The sequence below is a fragment of the Falco rusticolus genome, chromosome 2, assembly GCF_015220075.1.
Source record: "Falco rusticolus isolate bFalRus1 chromosome 2, bFalRus1.pri, whole genome shotgun sequence".
Taxonomy (NCBI): domain Eukaryota; kingdom Metazoa; phylum Chordata; class Aves; order Falconiformes; family Falconidae; genus Falco; species Falco rusticolus.
Genome location: NC_051188.1, coordinates 42,275,832 through 42,296,742, shown reverse-complemented (window position 1 = coordinate 42,296,742; position 20,911 = coordinate 42,275,832). Strand labels below are relative to the sequence as shown.

At 37.6% G+C, this 20,911-nt stretch overlaps 1 protein-coding gene across 2 annotated transcripts in view; it reads left to right on the top strand.

Moving 5' to 3' along the window:
* Positions 1–20,911, top strand: part of KLHL1 (kelch like family member 1) — a 228,455-nt gene that overhangs the window by 129,252 nt on the left and 78,292 nt on the right. For both annotated transcript variants that reach the window (XM_037377835.1, XM_037377836.1), the window contains exon 5: positions 7,327–7,539. In XM_037377835.1, coding sequence (XP_037233732.1) covers positions 7,327–7,539 — 213 coding nt within the window. The remainder of the gene's footprint in view (positions 1–7,326; positions 7,540–20,911) is intronic.

Below are 20,911 nucleotides of genomic sequence, written 5' to 3'. Positions count from 1 at the left end.
ACCAGAACAGTGATACATGTTCCTTTAGCTGCCCACCAGAAATCCAACCACCACAGGGGTGTGGCTATGGTGGATCCTCTTGCACGTCTCCTGGGAAACCTGCATGCTCAATTGCCTTTCTGAAATACCGGTAAAGCAATGTGTACAGCATGGGAAATAAACAGGAAGATAGACGCCTGTGTGCGGTTGCAAGACCATGATCCCATTGCAGTTACAGAGACATGGTGGGATAGCTCACATGACTGCAATGCCATCATGGATGGCTACGTATCTTAAGGAATGACAGGCCAGCAAGGCGAGGTGACAGACTTACTCCTTATGTGAGAGAGTAAGTGAAATGTATCGAGCTGTGCCTAGAAGTGGATGTAGAACAAGTCAAGAGCTTATGGGTAAAGATTTAAGAGGCAGGCCAACATGGGTGACACTGTTTTAGGTGTTTACTACAGGTGATCTGAACAGAAAGAAGAATTCAGTTAGGCCTTCTACAGAAAATTGGAGGTAGCCTCATGATTGCAGACCCTGGTTCTCATGGGAGACATCAACCATGCTGATATCCATTGGAAAGACAACACAGCTAGGCACACACAGTCTGGGAAGTTCCTGCAGACCATTAATGATAACTTTTAACACACATGGTGGGGAAGACAAGGAGGTGAGGTATGATGCTGGACCTTGTATGAACAAAGAAGAACTGGTTGGGGTTGTGAAGGTCGGGGGCAGCCTTGGCTGCAATGACTGTGAGATGGTAGAGTTCAGGATCCTGCATGGAGAAAGCAGTGCAATAAATAAGATTACAATCTTGCAGTTCAGGAGACCTGATTTTGACTGCTTTAAGGACCTACCTGGAGGAATTTCATAGGTTACGGCTCTGGAAGGTGGGGAGTCCAACAGAGTCAGCTAATATTCAAGCTTCATTTCTTCCAAGCTCAATATAGGTGCATCCCCATGAGTAAGAAATCAAGCAAAGGAGACAGGACACCTGCATCAAAGAGCAAGGAGCTTCTGGCAAACCTCAAACAGAAGAAGGAAGTTTATGGAATGTAGGAAAAAGGGACAAGTGACTTGGGAGGAATATAGGAACATTTTCAGAATATGCAGGTAGGCAACAAGGAAGGCAAAGGTCCGTGTGGAATTAAATCTAGTGAGGGATGTCAAGTACAACAAGAAGGGCTTATTCAACTACATTACTAGGAAAAGGATGACTAGGGAAAATGTGGGCAAACAGCTGAATGAGGTTGATGCCCTGGTGAGGAAGGGCACAGTGAAGACAGAGTTACTGAATGCCTTCCTTGCTTCAGTCTTTGCTGCCAAGACTAGCTTCAAGGAATCCCAGATCATGGAGGTAAGAGAGAAGGTCTGGAGAAAGGCAGACTCTCCCTGGGTTGAGGAAGATCACATTAGAGAACACTTAGGCAAACCTGACACCCACAGATGCATGGGTCTCGATGGGGTGCACCCCTGAGTACTGAGAGAGCTGGCAGATGTTATTGCCAAACCACTCTCCATCATCTTTGAAAGGTCATGGAGAGCAAGAGAGGTGCCTGGGGACTGGAGGAAAGCCAGTGTCACTCCAGTCTTCAAAAAGGGCAAGAAGGAAGGCCCAGGAAACTACAGGCCGACCAGCCTCACCTCCATTCTTGGAAAGGTGAGAGAACAGCTCATCCTGGAGGTCATCTGTAAGCACGTGGCGGGAAAGAAGGTTATGAGGAGCAGTCAAAATGGATTCATCAAGGGGAAATCGTGCCTGACCATCCTGATAGCCTTCTATGGTGGAGTGATTGGCTGGATAGGTGAGGGGAGAGCGGTGGGTGTTGTCTACCTTGGCCTCAGCAAGGCTTTTGACACGCTGTCCCGTAACACCCTCACAGGTAAGCTCAGGCCGTGCGAGTTAAATGAGTGGACAGTGAGGTGGCCTGAGAACTGGCTGAAGGGCAGAGCTCAGAGGGTTGTGATTGATGGTGCAGAGTCTAGCTGGAGGCCTACAGGTAGCGGGGTTCCCCAAGGGTCAGTACCGGGTCATCGTCTTAGACTCATTCATCAATGTCCTGGCTGAAGGGACAGAGCGCACGCTCAGCCAGTTTGCTGATGAAACAAAACTGGGAGGAGTGGCCAATACACCAGGAGGCTGTGCTGCCATTCAGTGAGACCTGGACAGGCTGGAGAGTTGGGTGGAGAGGAACCTCATGAAGTTCAACAAAGGCAAGTGTAGGAGGAATAACCCCACGCACCAGTGCAGGCTGGGGATTGAAGGACCTGGAAGTTCTAGTGGACAGCAAGTTGACCATGAGGCCTGGGGTGCATTAGGAGGAGCATTGCCAACAGGTTATCCTCTGCCTCTACTCTGCCCTGGTGAGGCCATGTCTGGAGTAGTATGTTCAGTTCTGGGCTCCCCACTTCCAGAGAGACAGGGAACTACTGGAGAGTATCTGGCAGAGGGCTCTGGATTTGATGGGAGGACTGGAGCATCTCCCTTATGAGGAGAGGCTGAGAGAGCTGGGCCTGTTTAGCCTGGAGAAGACTGAGAAGGGAACTTACCGATGTCTACAAATATCTTAAGGGCAAGTGTCAGGAGGATGGAGCCAGACTCTTTCCAGTAGTGCCCAGCAACAGGAGAAGGGGGACCATCTGAATATGAGGAAAGACTTCCTCACTTGGAGGGTGACAGAGCACTGGAACAGGCTGCCCAGAGAGGTTGTGGAGACTGCTGCTCTGGAGACATTCAAAACCCTCCTGGACATGGATCTGTGCAACCTGACCTAGGAGAACCTGCTTTAACAGGGCGTTGGAATACATGATCTCCAGAGGAGATTGTCTAATTAAGGAAAAGGAAACATGCAAGATTAAGGTGCTCTGTCTTGAAAGTTTTAGCCAGTTTATTGTGATGAAATGGCATTTCAGGAAATGTGTATTTCCAGCTGGTTGTGAACTACATGTAGATTGTGAAATCCCAGAATGCCTCATGGTATTGATGATGAATTAGACTATATTCTGTCTTAACTCTGCAAAGGCATATCCTAAAAGCTAAGAATTTTGGAAAGAAAATAAAATTAAAAGTTGCAGTAAAAAAGGAAAATGTTTAGATTGTGGTAGTCATCTAGAAGTCTCAGTATGCTGTGTGAGCTGAATTCAGTGTAGCACAACAGCAGTTGCTCTATACTGTATTAGTTTCAAGCTTTATCAAAATCAAAATTGGCTTTCAGGTCTTTAGCACTTCAGAATGTAATGATTTAATATGGAAATCAGATGCACTATTTGTTCATGTATTTAAATGTTCTCATAAAACAGGTTCTAAACTAGAAGCAGTGCAGGCTTAAAATACTCGTTGAGACTAGTGATGTACTATTTTAGTGAAAGGCCAGCGTACAGATACATTTTTTTTCAGCATTATTTTGTTTCTCATTTTTGTATTTGAAGGGCCACAGCATCAAAATCATTACAATGTAAAACTTCTTAAATAATACCCTTACATCCAAAACTAAAAAACCTGCTAAGCATTTTACTAGCACAGTAACTCCAGTGTAGCAGGTTCTAAATAGCACTCTTGGAACATGACATTCTTTTTCAGGGTATGGAATAATTTCATATGTTTTATAATACTGAAGAAATTATTCTCAGGTTTTTCCTTACAACTGATGCACGCTGATTAGTGAAATCAATGGCATAAACATCAATGAGAACTAGCTTTTCCATGATAATTTGATTCCATGTGAAATAATGATCATTGCAGGTCATGATTAAAAAAAAATAATTGTATTGATAACACCATTATAAAGATACATGCAGTAGAATTTATTTTTTTAAATTCCATTTGGTGATAATATAATTTCATTTAAGCATTTGTGTTCCTATGATGCCCAGTCTGTTAGACTCAGATACTCAGGTGCTTGCTTATCTACACTTAAATGCAGATATGTTTTGGTATGTGACTCTACTGTGCTAAAACTTTATGGTCATGTATTTCAAACCCTGTGTGCTGGTGATAACATTTAAAAGTGAAACAGCTTTGCCATGGAAATACTATGACTGCACAGCAGTGGTTATTGCATGATCATTTTAGAGAAAGTGGAAGGGAAACTAAGTGACACAACTTTCTCCAGGTGGGTTCAGAGACTTTAATACTTCCTACTGTAAGTTACCTTTTCTAATTTAAAAGTAAAAAATTCCCTTCTCTGCTTAATTAAAACATTACAATTCTTGCTGAAGAGAAAGGCTTACATGAATGACCCATGCTGGAGAGGCATTAGTCACAGCCCAGTTGACATTATGAGACTTAGGAGACAGTGAAGACCAGATCTACTAAGCTTAAGCATCAGAGTCAAAAGTCACAGGTTCTGAAAACTCATACATCTCTGTCACATAACTCTGGACATGCTTAAACACAGAGTACCTTTATTCTCAAAGTTAAGATTTCTCAGCCTGTAAGGACCAAAGCACTCCTGAAAGCATTTCACTAGAGCAGGACTGAGTAGCTGAATTCCTATCTTGCACCTTAATTTCAGGAGAATTTAAAATTTATTTTATTTATCCTGAAAATCATAACCAGTAGATCACAGATATCTTTTGAATCCTGTTCCCTAAATTGCAAAAATGGTGACCAGTTATATTTTAAAAAAGGCATATATTTTTTAAAAAATGAGCATATAATAAATTATTTATGTTATGTTAAAACAGCAAGCCATTGAAATGTGCTTTGCAGCTCCAAATGACTTGAAACTCTAGAAATTAAAATGTGATCTAGGAAGTTCTAAACATTCAATAGTCAATTTAGGAAATGCTACATATTTGAAGGAGAAAGTTTTTAGTCTGAAGATCAAGAACCTGGATTTTATTGCTGTTTTGTATGTATAAAATAAATATAAGCATAGCATATGAAAGGAGATATATATAATAACATTAAACTAGTGTAAGTCCACATGTTTAGAAGAACAGATCTGAGCTCATATGTTTTGTCTGAAAGCTTTCTTATATTTTACTTTCAGTCAATGGTAAATCATGACAAAGGCTGGCATAAATTCTTCTTAAGCGTATATGCAAATGAAAATAAAAATTACAAAAAATCTCAATCAAACCTAAAATTACTAGTCTGAATTTAGAACCCCTGCTCTAAATGTTATTCAAAATTAATTAAGTTCTGTGAGTTCATAAATTGTATTCTACCATCGCAGTGTTTCTCAGTATTATTAGGTCTTCGGATTAATATGCTATTGCAAAGTTTGATGTTGGTTCCTATTAAGAAGTAGAGTTATATTTTTTTCATAATGGGATTTAATGTCAGTTTAACCAGCCTTAATGAAACTTTGGCTTATAAATCAATTTATGGATAAGTGCAATGAAATTTTCTGAGTTTTATGGCTTTTTAATTAAAATGAATTAAGCCAACTTGTGTTTAAGTGCCTGCAAACTAGTTCCCTTACATTTCCAAGTTATTGTACAATGTTCTAGTCACACAATTTAAACTTTATCAGGAGTCAATAGATTAAAACCTTCAGCCATAAAAATCTAGGTTTTATGTACCTGTTGACATTTAATCAAGCAGTTTTAAAAAAGAACTGAGTCATGTTTTGATCTAATTATAAGTTATTTAAAGATAACATAACAGCACCATTAATGTAGACAATGACCATATATATATCTTTGATTGTCTGTTGTGTCAACATCATGTTTTGGATGTATGTGTTACCCATTGAAAGTTGAGTTTTACATGTAAAAGTGTTCACATTCATAATAATAAGCATCACTTTCAGCTTTAGCTAATTAATTATATTTACACATATATATTGGATGTGTAATTACATTACACATTTCAATGATCTGTGTCATTATATTGTCACATCTATGTGTTATTAAACTCTGATGCCTTATATAAAATAATATGCTGATAATTTTTAATAGATTCTTTCAAGCAGTAACTTTCAAAAAATATGAAGTTGGAGAATTAAAATAATAATTTCCTTCTATTGCATGGGACAGGGGGGAGGACAACATGACTTACTAAGGCAAGAGTATAATTCTGATGTTTTACATCTTGCACCATTTCCCACCCCCTATCCCACCCATATTAATTATATTATCTCAGTAATACTGTGTTATTCTATTTCAGTTCCTGATGAACAGTCAAGTCTTCCCCTGGCTCAGACCCAAACAAGCAATTACAGACAGCATTAATTTGAATTTTGATATGCTAAGGACTGAATTTAGTGGGCGTAGCGGTGCAATTATCCACTTCCCTCAATTCTGATGTTCTTACACTTAAGTCCTTACTAGTTCTGTCATTCCTTCCCTGCTTCTCATCTTACTTTCATGAAGTCTATCCAAAATAGAATTATGAAATTAATTATTATATTTTATCTATCAGATATTGTAGCTTACTTCTCCCTCCAACACTTCTTACATTTTTGGTGTATGTCAAAAATTAGATCCTTTTTCAGGAGAGGGTCTTATGCCTTCAATCTATACCTACTTCATTTTCTTCTGGTAATTTTCTGTGAATCAGGATTATGAGAACACATTTACAATTTCTCCATAGAGATCAAGCACCCTAAAAAGAAATAATATTTGGAGAAAGGCACGGTGCAGAACTGTGCTTCTGTTGTGTCCTGTTAATGTAGGGTAGGTAGTTCAGAGCACACTTAATTCAGTCCTAAGGATTTAGTCAACTAAAAGACACATTTTTCTTTAGTTTATATATTTTATATCTATATGTTTTTATACAGTTTATATAGCTTTTGTTTAGTTATTTTATAGTTATTCCTCTATGTATTATAAATGTCAATACTGTGAGGCTTTAATTGTTTACATTTTACGTGTTAGCTGGATGTTAACAATCTGTTCTAAACAAGTTCAAGAAATAATGCTAAGTTCATGCTGTTGATCTTCCTCTCAGTCTCATCATATGTATAAACAGCCATCACTTGGACATTGATAATATAACTGTATATGACTGACAAGTTTTTTAAGAAACAGAACATAGTGAAAAAAATACAGGAAAATGTACCATGTGCATGTGAATATTTACAGCGTACTGAATGTGCTCAATTACAACTGAGTTTATAAAAAATTCAAACAATATGCAGATCTGCCCTAGCCTTTACTTACTAATAGTGAATTTTTTTAGTTACAATATTACCACATAATCTTCATATGGATTTCTGAGTATATTCATACATGAATTGCAACTATAGCTGTCTAATATTCTTTGGTTTGTTTTTCTCGTGAGCTGTAGAGGGCTGGGTATGGCAGGTATTGACTATTCCTATGGGTTTATTAGTTTTAACAGCTGTTTTTATTTTCTTACAGTATTACTGAATTTGAAATTCTTTTTCTCAGGAGAATATAATGGAAGTTATAAGAAATCAAGAATTCTTACTTCTACCGGCTGAAGAACTCCATAAACTCCTTGCTAGTGATGATGTGAATGTTCCTGATGAAGAGACCATTTTCCATGCCTTAATGATGTGGGTCAAGTATGATACGCAGAGGCGATGCAATGACCTAAGTATGCTACTTGCTTATATCAGATTACCGCTGCTTCCACCTCAGGTATTTTATAAAATTATTATTATTTTATTTTAATAATCATAGTAATACTATTAAGAATAATTATAATAATAATATCACTGTTATTGTGAAAACTGTCATTGGTTTATAATCTGCAACTGCTGAATACTCTGGATGTTTAAAAGCAAAGCTGTTCAGAATCATAAAAAAATAATGGCAGCCCTTTTTTGTTCAATTTAATGTGAAAATTAAATTATGCACTGGTGTTTGTTTATAATTGAGTACTGCATCCTATAAACAGAAAACAAATAACATAAAATTATTGTGAGCTGGAAGGTGAAAATTTACTTTTTGTTACCAAAAGGTGAAATTTTTCCTACTGTGTTTTATACTTAAGTCTAAAACAAATAAAACAATCATTGCCATTGCACTGAAAATTAACTGAAGACCTCCCTGGAGGAAAGCCAGGTCAAAATTAAAGCTAATCACTGGACCCATGAGGAAAAAAAAAAAAAAAAAAATTTGGTTCCTTACTTTTAAATTCACTAAGAAAGATGAAGTTGTAGACAACGATTATTAACAGATTGGAAAGATTGTACTGAGATTCGCGTAAAATGAAGGCTTAAATTTATAGCCTGAGTTTTTATGATACCTCATTTCACTGTCAAGGTGCAGTAATTATATTGGCAATGTAGTCAGACTTGAGTAATAGAGTATCAGAGAATATAATTCAAAATTCAATAGAGGAATTAAGGAGAAGCCAATCAGTATTAACATATTGAAAGAAGAGTATAATGAAGCTGAAAATGAAATAATAAAACATGCAATGTTGCCATAGAACCTGAGTTTAATTTTGCTCCTTTGATTTGCCTGAAACCATCTGCTAAATTAAAGTAGTTTGTATTTCTTCATTCAAGTCAGACTAGAAAGATTGGTGGTGTGACCAATATAAGAAATTATTTCATGTTATAATAGGTAAGGTAGTTACTTCCTTTCAAGAGGTGTTTTAAATTATTTACATTGATGTTTACAGAAAATATCTTTTAATTTATGTTCTTTTTCACTCTTAAAGGATTAGGAGAGAGTAAAGATTGGGTGGGAACCTTAAATCTTGTTAATGCTGAAGTATTTTAGATTATTTATTTGAATTGTTCATTTACAAGCTTATCATAAATATTTTTTCTGGTGGTTTTTAATGGAATTCTTCACTGAGAGTAATTAACAAACAAGTTAAGAAACAAACAACAAATACAATTAATCTGACATTATGTCAGTTACTCAAAAACTCTGAGCTACTTTCTTAGTAGCTTAAAAAGTGTGCCTAAAAGCTACTACAGTTGCCCTCAATTTTCAGCAGTATTTTAAAATGAAATGTGAATAAAACCTTTTTTAATATTTTTAAAAGTGAAACAAAATTAGTACATGTAAAACAAAGCAAAACCACTAAAGACAGTTTGTGGATATATCCTTTTTTGACATGATATAATAAACGCATGCATAATCGCATAATCACAGAATCACAGAATGGTGAGGTTGAAAGGGACCTCTGGAGGTCATCTGATCCAACACCTCTGCTCAAGCAGGGACACATAGAGCCAGTTGCCCAGGACTGCATCCAAATGGCTTTTGAATACCTCCAAAGACTGTGCCAGGGCCCAGTCACCCTCACGGTAGAAAAATATTTACTGATGTTCAGACAGAGCCTCCTGTGTTTCAGTTTGTGCCCACTGCCTCTGGTCCTCTCACTGGGTACCACTGAAAAGAGCCTGGCTTCGTCCTCTGAGCACCCTCCCGTCAGGTATTTATGCACATCGGTAAGATCCCCCTGAGCTTTCTCTTCTCCAGGCTGGACTGCCCCAGCTCTCTCAGCCTTTCCCCATAGGAGAGATGCTCCAGTCCCTTCAGCATTTTTGTGACCCTTCATTGAATTCTCTGTAATATCTCCATGTCTCTCTTGTACTGAGGAACGTAGAACTGGACACAGCACTCCAGGTATGGCCTCACCACTGCTGAGTAGAGGGGAAGGATCACCTCCCTTGACCTAGTGACAATACTTTGTGTAATGCAGCCCAGAACACTGTTAGCCTTCTTTGCAGCAGGGGCACACTGCTGGCTCCTGTTCTGCCAAGATGTTTTCCAGCTGGGTGGACCCCAGTGTATATTGATCATTGGATATATACACATACACATATGCATATACGTATACATTTAGTTCATTCCTTTATAGTGGAATGTTCTTGTGAATCTTTTAGTTAGATGTGAAAATCTGTTGTTAAGAAAAGAAATGCCCGTTAAGATCTGGCTAGAATAGCTAAAGGTTTTCTCACCTAGTTCCCTGACGGCTGTCCTGACCCAATATCTAATGACTACATTCCTCATGATGCATGATGTAGTGTTTACCATCCCCACAGCTCAAGGAGCAAAATGGTTCATTTGAATCTTCACTAATTCTATATAGACAAAAGTCTAACCTTGTCTGCGTTTCTAAAACATTAACTTCTGGCCCTGAAGGCAAACAGTATAGAAAAGTTTATTTCTGTATCACTGAATTCTCCTTATCTTTCTCTCCTCCTTTTCCAAAACAGAGTGGTTTCTTTCTCCTGTGCTTGTATCTCCTATTCCCTGACGCAGGCTGTACCTGGAAACATTCAGTGCAATTCATTAACATGTTTGAGCCCTTGCCTAGATCTGTTTTGTTTACTAGTGATGTAAACACATTTACTGAAGATTAAAAGCTTGGTTTTGCTGATTGTCTGTACACAGTGTAATGTATCTGTTAATGTTGAGGCTACAGCATGAGCCAAGAATGTGTGCAGCTTCTATTGGGCAAAACATTATTTTTATGGTGTTTCTTAAAAGTCTGAGAAGTTGCAAATGACAATTGGGCTGCTAAAGAAATTTACAAGCAACAGGAGTTAATGGATGATAGCGAGTGCCTAGAATAGCAAGAGTAAGGAAAGAGGATGTTATGTTTTAGTGTTTCTCAGCAAAGATATCTATGATTTAAAAAGTACAAATATTTACTTGAAGAAATGATTAAGTTAAATATAACTTGTACTGCACCAGTGTGCTAAGTTTCTAATGGATATGTTTTGCAACTCTTTTTAGATCATTAGTTAACTATGAAATCTAGGAAATAGCACAGGGTAAAAACATGGATATTATTGCCTTTTTGTCTGCAACACTTTTAATAATACCACTTTCAGAGGCTTGCAAAGCACATCAGTAGGATAATGCATAGTCTTTGAGTATTAAATACACTGTGGCTTAGATCCAGTGAAAATAATACAGGCATCTAAATTAAGTTACTTGCCCAGGGGAAGAAACAATCCAGTCCTTATAAAGTGAAGTACTTAAATACCCTGTAAATCACTGGAGAGAAAGTGAACTGATCCACCCGGGTCCTGTTCTTATTTATACAGAGATGTTGTAGGGAACCTGTAGGAAATGCTAAAGCCTCTAAATACTCTCAGAATGCACACGTTACGTCTGGTCATATATGATTTTAAGAGTGTATATTAATTTGCATCTAATAATCAAGTGGAAAACCTTTAAATCCTGGTTTGGATAATTGATGTTCTGAGGCAAACATGTAAATTCCACAGCTCAGCTAGAATTTGACAAAGAAGTATTTGTCTGTACTGCTAAAAAAAACAATTAACCAGGCAGCTGTCAGACTGAAGTTCATTGAGTTCTGAACTTTTCAATATATATTGGGCTAGATGAAATAATTGAACGATCCTTTGCTTAGCAAAAATTGAGGATATCGCTCAGTGTTAGTCAATCTCCACCTTTCTCCCTCAAAGCCGTTTTATTAATACGAATTGATAAAGTTTTTCAATTCTCTAGCCATCTCTAGTTCACTAAAGAAGTGCTGCTGTGAATTCACACTTGACTAAAATTCCAGGATTTTAGAGTGGTTCTCACCTACTGATCTGGTGTAAATGCTGTGTATACTCAGTCATCCTCTACAATGTTTTGTGAATTCTTTCAATCATTTCTAAATTAATTGGATGCCAGGAGATAATAATTTTCATCTGAAAGGACTGAAGGTGTGATTCAGTTTCTTGTTCACCTCTACATATAGACTTCACATCAGCTAGATTCCTGTAGCCAATGCAGATTTAATGCAGTTCCCATCACGTAGGAACAAAACTATGTGCTGATTTGAGAGGTGCCATGGATTATCCTGCTGCTTGATTCCCAGCAGATTTTCTGAAAGCATTCCCTCATAAATATCATGCCATATTTACTGGCCCTGTGTAGATTCTTAGGCACCATGTGGCATCTCAATTGGTGTTAAATGCTTGGGTTTATGAAACTGATTTAAGCAGTCACTCAATTTGAATGTTGACCTTTATCAGAATAGTATAAATTTGGAAATGCGAGGAAGTTTGATAATATTTTTAATGTAATTTATATGTTAAACTCAAGCAAATAAAAATAAATTGGTTACATTAAGAAGTAATAACATCTCATTCCATAAAAAAAGTAGGTTTCAGGCATGCTTCTAAGAAGATCTACATATTCCTCTATTAGCTTATTAATGTAGGAGAAATTTGGGACTGAAACTTCACTTGCCTGTCAAATGGCAATTCGTTGATTATTGTCAGTACAAGCAGAAGACTGAACAACACAAACAGACTCTGGAGGCATGAGAGGATGTCTGGGGAAAGGCAGACTCTCCCTGGGTTGAGGAAGATCACATTAGAGAACACTTAGGCAAACCTGACACCCACAGATGCATGGGTCTCGATGGGGTGCACCCCTGAGTACTGAGAGAGCTGGCAGATGTTATTGCCAAACCACTCTCCATCATCTTTGAAAGGTCATGGAGAGCAAGAGAGGTGCCTGGGGACTGGAGGAAAGCCAGTGTCACTCCAGTCTTCAAAAAGGGCAAGAAGGAAGGCCCAGGAAACTACAGGCCGACCAGCCTCACCTCCATTCTTGGAAAGGTGAGAGAACAGCTCATCCTGGAGGTCATCTGTAAGCACGTGGCGGGAAAGAAGGTTATGAGGAGCAGTCAAAATGGATTCATCAAGGGGAAATCGTGCCTGACCATCCTGATAGCCTTCTATGGTGGAGTGATTGGCTGGATAGGTGAGGGGAGAGCGGTGGGTGTTGTCTACCTTGGCCTCAGCAAGGCTTTTGACACGCTGTCCCGTAACACCCTCACAGGTAAGCTCAGGCCGTGCGAGTTAAATGAGTGGACAGTGAGGTGGCCTGAGAACTGGCTGAAGGGCAGAGCTCAGAGGGTTGTGATTGATGGTGCAGAGTCTAGCTGGAGGCCTACAGGTAGCGGGGTTCCCCAAGGGTCAGTACCGGGTCATCGTCTTAGACTCATTCATCAATGTCCTGGCTGAAGGGACAGAGCGCACGCTCAGCCAGTTTGCTGATGAAACAAAACTGGGAGGAGTGGCCAATACACCAGGAGGCTGTGCTGCCATTCAGTGAGACCTGGACAGGCTGGAGAGTTGGGTGGAGAGGAACCTCATGAAGTTCAACAAAGGCAAGTGTAGGAGGAATAACCCCACGCACCAGTGCAGGCTGGGGATTGAAGGACCTGGAAGTTCTAGTGGACAGCAAGTTGACCATGAGGCCTGGGGTGCATTAGGAGGAGCATTGCCAACAGGTTATCCTCTGCCTCTACTCTGCCCTGGTGAGGCCATGTCTGGAGTAGTATGTTCAGTTCTGGGCTCCCCACTTCCAGAGAGACAGGGAACTACTGGAGAGTATCTGGCAGAGGGCTCTGGATTTGATGGGAGGACTGGAGCATCTCCCTTATGAGGAGAGGCTGAGAGAGCTGGGCCTGTTTAGCCTGGAGAAGACTGAGAAGGGAACTTACCGATGTCTACAAATATCTTAAGGGCAAGTGTCAGGAGGATGGAGCCAGACTCTTTCCAGTAGTGCCCAGCAACAGGAGAAGGGGGACCATCTGAATATGAGGAAAGACTTCCTCACTTGGAGGGTGACAGAGCACTGGAACAGGCTGCCCAGAGAGGTTGTGGAGACTGCTGCTCTGGAGACATTCAAAACCCTCCTGGACATGGATCTGTGCAACCTGACCTAGGAGAACCTGCTTTAACAGGGCGTTGGAATACATGATCTCCAGAGGTCCTTTCCAACACTGTCTGTTTTGTGATTCTGCAACATGCTGTCATTTCTCTGCTTTCTTATATAGGTCAAGGTAACTTTTTTTCTATTTTAATAGCAACTTCTCTGGCTTTGGAGGTATCTTGGTAGCTGATATTTTATCTGAAGTAATAATTGATAGTTCAATGCAGATATGATCCAAAGGGATCTTTTTTGTCTTTTAGGTAATTCTAAAATTGTCCAGAAGTGCTGTCAATAGGGCTGGTTTTTCTTACGTAGATAAGTGATAGTGTGAACATTTGTAAAATATTAAAATTATAACCATTCAACACAGTTAGGTGTGACATTCATTTCCAAATACAGTTTTCTAACCAGTAAGTGTCATTAAAGTATCAGTAAATGTTTTGAAGCTGTCATGAGATGCTGTTCAAATGAAAAGTTGTGGCAACATACTGCTATAATACTATTTCTTTATCCAGCACACAGGCAACTTACCTAACTTTTTATTGTGTCTTATTTTATACTGAGCATATGGTTTTCTACTAAATATTTTGGGATAAATTTATTTAGTGGAAGAGTGGATCTTCACCGGGTAAATCACTTTTGTAGATGGTCATAAAACTATTGGCGAGTGATAGTGATGAATAGAAAATACAAACCTTGCCTCTCTATATTAATTCTGCATTGCCAAATGTTCAGAACAATAAAATATTCTACTTCTGTTGCTCTTTCTGTGCAATTCATTCTGTGTGAAACATTTATTCTCATAAATGTCTCCATTAGACTGTATCGTGTGTCCATGTGAAAACACATATTTGTTGATAATTTAGATTATATTAACTGTCCAAATCAATTATAGGCTCTGATCATATATAAGACCATATATTTTCTGACCAGCACCATTTTCATTGCATAGTTACGTGTAATACAATTTTATTTGCATAAAGTAAAGTTTTTAGTTTTGAGAAGATGTTTTGCGTGTTGTTTTTACAAGGTCGTATTATCTATAGTCATTATTTGGCACTTTTCTGTCTTTCTGTCTTAGTGACTGTCAGATTGTATATTATATCAGAACGTTGCAGAAATTGCACAATGTGTGTGTGTGTGTATGTTGACTCATCCTCTTTGGCAAACTATTTTTAAGTTCTTTCAATAAGATTTACAACTGTTTAGGTTGCCAGGATATTGTAACTGACATCTGAAAATCCTGTATGTTCAATGAAACTATTAAAATAAAGGCAATGGGAGTGGGTCAAGCAACAGTAGTGTACCCCATGCCATTTTCTATTTCAAACTCTGGTTTACACGCATTATTTAATCTTAAAAATAAACAGCATCATAATGGCTCACATGGATCTCAGCAATGAAAATTAGTATAACTAATTTTACTAATAACTAATAACTAAGCAAAGCTCCACTGTCATTTAGGCATCTACTTGATATGCTGAGACTTGCCAGTGTGCCTAACATGCAGCTGTTCATAGCAATTTTAAGGAAAATGGATAGGTGCTAAACACTTTTAAGTCTGCCAGTGTAGTTTATGCTTCTAAACAGAGCTGCAAGTTGCTGACCACTATTAGAAATCTTGTTTTGAATACCTTTTCAGATATCTTTTTCCCTTAGACCTGTCCTGGCTGTGGTTTCATCTATGAGCATACCATCAGATTCAAACTGCACTGTATATAATGAACACTGTAGTTTCACACTCCAGTAATATATTTTGCTTATGAGTAGCAATAATAACAAAAAAGCAGTGCTAATGAATTTTTAAATTATTTTGTGGAATTTATCTTGTAATGGACTCTATTGTGGTTGATGAGGGCAACAGAAATTGGAGAGTTTTTCTCACAGGAGAAAAACAAGCTTTCTGCAGACTTCACAGTTCTGTTGGGATCTAAACAAGGTAACAAGACTTTCTATGTGGGTCACAAATACCCCCAAACCAGAAAGACATTAAAATCTGTCAATGGAGTAGATTTAGCCTGTGTGCTCAGGAGCTATGTTGTAGCTATCTGGGGAACCGCATGCTGTACAGTCCCTGGAAGGCACAGCTTAAATTGCACACCTAATTACCTGGAAACTGACTGTCTGGGTCAAACTCAGATAAGCGTACCTTGTTATAACATATAGCACTTCTATATGTGTTTAATGCAACCTGTACTTATTTTCTACTTATAATCACAGAATCAGAATTGTTGAGCTAGGAGTGGACCTCTGGAGATCATTGGGTCCAACTCCTGCTCTTAAGCAGGGCTGCCCAGAGATGGTTGCCCAGGACCATGTCCAGACAGCTTTTGAATATCTCCAAGGAGGGAGACTCCACAACATCCCTGAACCTGTGCCAGTGTTCAGTGACCCCTGTGGTCAGTAAAAAAATGTTCCTTGATGTTCAGATGAAACATTGTTGTTTCAGTTTGTGCCAGTTGCCTCTGGTCCTGTCACTGGGCACCACTGAGAAGAGCCAGACTGATAACATCACTCTTTCCTCTATGCTGAACTGTCCCAGCTCTCTCAGCCTTTCCTCATAGGTGTTAAATGTTCCAATCTGTTAATCTAAACAGCCCTTCTCTGGACTCTGTAGTCTCCCTTACTTCTCTTTCTCTTATACTGGGGAGCCCAGGACTGGACACAGCACTCTAGATGTGGCCCCACCAGTGCTGAGTAGAGGGGAAGGATCACCCACTTTGACCTGCTGGCAATACAGCAGCCCACGACACCTTTTTGCCTTCTTTGTGGCAAGGGCATACTGCTGGCACCTGTTCAGTGTAGCGTCCACCAGGACCCCAGGTCCTTTTCTGCCAAGCTACTTTCCAGCTGGGGCCCCCCCAGCATGTACTGGTGTTAGCTGTTCCTCCCTAGGTGCAAGACTTCATGCTTATCCTGGTTGAACTTCATGAGGTTCCTGTCAGCCCCTTTCTCCAGCCTGTTGAGATTCCTCTGGATGGCAGCCCAACTCTTCTAGTCACTGTCAGCCACTCCTCCCAGTGTGGTGTCATCAGCAAACTTGCTGACAGTATACCCTGCCCCATCATCCAGATCAGTAATGATTTCTGTAATTTAGTAGAGGTATCTTAGATAGGTTTAGAGTAACGAGCTTATCAGGAATGTAACAGGGTGAGAGTTGACCCTAATCAAGATTAAACTATCCTATATGGCAAGTTTTGCTGCTGGTTGTTGGTGTTTCATAGATCATGCCTCCAGGTGCCATGCAAACATAACTCACTGAAAGTAGTGAAGGCAAAGATTAATCACTACTTTCAGCAACTATTAACAACAGGTAGTTTTAAAAGCAGAAACCTTTATTGCTTTTGACATCATTTGAAATCTGCCACTTTTAAATATAAAAGTGGGAAGAACAAAGGGATTGCAGATGCTTGGACTGGTACAATGGAGTATATTGAATGGTCTTCCTGGAGAAAGGGTAATGAGAGGTCTAAGAGTGGGTTGGACTTCCCTTCCCAAATGTTAAGTCCTTATTTTTGCAGTTTTCTGCATCATTCATTCTCCCTTAAATTGATTCTGCATAATATAAAAACACATAATCAGAAACATTTTCCTCTCTAGTTCTAGTTGAGCCATCAACATTTTGGAGATTATGTATGTACTAGAAGAATTCTTCATATTAGACATTTGTAACACTTATCCTTGAAATATACTATATGGAAAAGGTGTTCAGATAGACAGTTCCCCTTCTGCATGAGGTTTTCTTACCCATCTTTTTTGCCTGTTTCAAAGACCCCAAGATCATATTTGAAATGGGAGAATTTTATTTAAGGAAAAGATGTTTCTTTTGTATTCCATTTCTTTGTACTTTTTCTCTTATAGGAGTTTTGTGAAAATTACATCAATTTTGGTAGGCTACCATTAACCACAGTTAACTTCAGTTAAAAATAAAACCCCCAGTAATTTTCAAAAGTACACTATTCCTGTTATTGACTGAATAACATTTCTGTTCCATTTGTTGGCATTTCTCATACTTTTACCTAATCTTCTATTCAATTTATCACTTTCAAAAGAAAAAAAAAATGATTCAGAAGAGTTTGAAATAAAAACTTTTTCCTTTGAACCAAAGGAGACCAGACAAGAACATTTTGTCACAGCCCAACCTTTTTGTTTCTTCTAGTGTTGGGGTAATTTAATTTTTTTTTTTAGTTTATCTTGGTTTTTTTAATGTGATTTTTTGGTTCATCTTCATTATGAATGCAATTTGACCTCTAGAACTTACTTCTTATGTAGTATTTTAATACTATTGCAAAATATGCACGAGTCTCAGAATTATATTGCTTTTTTCCTCAAGGATTAGAGAAGAAAAACTACAAAGTACTATGAGATTAATCTCACCTAACTAGATACCTGGAAAGTGAATATCTAACATATGAAATAGTTATTCACTTTAAGAAGGGATTTGTCTTGAAATTATTTTTTTTCTTCTTTTGCTGGAGAGAGAGCATGGTATGATGATGTTAAACGTAGATCTCTGCATCAGTATAACTAAGACTGTAGAAAGCTTGCATCTTGGATTTTGCACTCTTTTTTTTCAGCCACGATGTAAAATACACAGAACAATAAAATCATTGTGAAAAGACCTCACTAGAGGCAGAAGCTAGGGGGGAGTAAAACTATTACTATTCTCCTAAACTGAATAACATTTGACTGAGCAACACATCAGGATGATAAGTAAATTGATCAAATTAATATCAGTTTCAAAGATAGACCCAAAAGTACTAGAACAAAAGTCAGTATGTATGCCAAAAAAGCGAGGACATATTTACAAATTAAGATAAAATTAAAGTTGAGCAGTGCAATAAAAGATAAAAAAAGACCACTTATAGAAAATAATATTGAAGATTTTAATAAATGGGCTCATTAAATCATAAGCTTTGGGGAAGTGTTAATTTTGTGAAAGTGGTTTCAACATCACAGTTTAATTACTTACCACAGATGCTACCAATGAATATTCCAATCCCAATACTTAGTTTATTGAACAGTGTGGGGGGAAAAATCAACTTCTTGATTTTTATATCAAATGTAAAGCCTCAGAGAATGTGTGTGTGATTGTTTGTTTATCTAACATATTAATTTTGGTAACTTAATGATAGGTTAAGGAAAACAAACTTCACATATGCTATATTTGTTTTGGGTTGGGTTGGGTTTTGTACCCTGATGGGGGGGGGCGGGGGGGGAGGGGAGAATAGGGAAGACTCAGATTTATAACTGCAGGGTAGAAAACCAGTTTAAAACTTCTCAATATTAAATTATTTTTAATTTGTGGTGAAAAAGTTGGAATTTCAAATCAATTAAACACTGAACACATTTCCTCTGCAAATGACTTTGATCACAAAAATACCAGCTTAGTGGATGTCAGTGTTCAACTGTTAGATGGAAAACACAATTAGATTTCTTTCCAAAATTCTGGTCCAAGACCATTCACTATTTCCGCTATGTAACTTTTCTCTTTGCAGTATGTTATCACCTCCATGCATACACAGGTCACAGACTTTCCACAGACTAATGGAAGATTTACTAAGCAGTAATTCTTAATGTAGATTATTTGTAATAGAAATTATTAGCTGTATGCTTCAAGAAAGAACTAGAGTTTCTTAAAGATCCTTAAGTCTGCTGCATCTTATTGCTGAGAAAAAATAACATCTCTCTGAAAATACAGGAATCTGAGGAATTTAGTATATTCTCCTTTTTTAGGTGGTTGAGCAGCTGGCTTGACTAATTTACACATTATGAATAATTTAGTTCATGAGCAACACAAATAATGAATTTCATGTACTGAATGTTTGTGTTACTACAGAAAAATGCCTGGAAATGTCTCTGAGCTCAAACAGGTTTACTGAAATAATTAATTAAACATGAATAAGAAAGAAAATTCCAAACATCGAGAATGTTCAGTGAGCTGAAAGGAAATGGTAGGAAACAAAACAAAATAAACATGCTAAATTAGAGAATTTATTAATTCCAAATATATTTCATTATTTTATTTCTAAGTTAATATATTGAAACAGTTATTCTAGAAACAAGTAAAAATTAAAAAAGATAAACTTTAGGTGTAAGCCTTTTAAAAAAAATAATTCAGTTTGAAGCCCCTAATTACAAAACAGTCAAGTGAGTAAAGCTGATGGTTACATTGGATTTAGCTCAGTTCATCCAATTTCTAGTGAAACAAAAAGGTCTTTCAGTGATATTGCTAAGGTTCAGCTGGATTAAATGGGATTTAGAAATGGAGTTTAAACTTCAGCTCCATACATGATCAGTTTCTGACCGTGTGATCTCTACATTTAGGAGGCAAGAAAAGGTAACAAATTTTGTATTTTTTAAAAGACCTGAGGGAGTCAGGGAATTTTTAAGTATTTTAATCTGCTTCATTAAAAATCTCTTTGCAAATCAGTATCAGGATAAAGTATGGCAGTTGTTAATACCTGAACATATCCACAAAGTGAAAAAAATGGTGGAAGGTAATTTTATGACTGCAATGCAATTTTATTTTGCTTTCAAAACATAGTAATTTAAAAGTAAGACTTAAAAGAAGTGATATAATGTATTTGTTACAAATTTACAATTATACTTTTCCCGAAGTTGTACCTCTCATTATGCAAAATTGGGTGACTTGTTTATGTACACAACTGATCCAACTTTCAAATTTATATGCCATTTTCAATGTGGTTTTCTAAGCAATAGTCTAAATTTTAATCTAAATTTTAAAGGGTTTTTTTACTATATTATTTTTCTCTGAATATTATTCTTAAACATGATAATAATTCATGCTTAATAGCCCCCCAAAACTCCACTTCTTCACATAAATAGTGCAAATGTGCTACTGTTCTCATTCCTGTTGTCTTAGTATTTTTTTCATTAATAAACAATTTGGTATGTATAAAAATAAAAATTGTTGTGTATTCTTCCTTATTAGAGGACATTACTGATGACTGAGATATCTTGCTCATTTTACTTGAGAATGGTTAATAATATTATTAGTGGAAACTATTTAAATTCTAATGCAAGCTTTTAAATTTATATCTTGCCTGGTCAAGAGAGCCATAATTCCCTCTATAGATGTTTAGCAAGAAATTCACTTAATGTTGCAAGAGGAAAAGTTAAAGTGAAATTGAAAGAAAGAAGCCATACTTTAATTCCATTCCCCAGTACCTTTCTGTAATTAATTTCATAATTATATTTCATTTTTACCTCAGACAAAAGAAAATTATTTTGGAACTAACCTATAGTATTGGAGGATTCTTGATTCTGAAATGCTTTCATCTATTTTTTTCAAGCATGTAAGCACCTTCATACAGAAACTATGCAGTAAGGATGT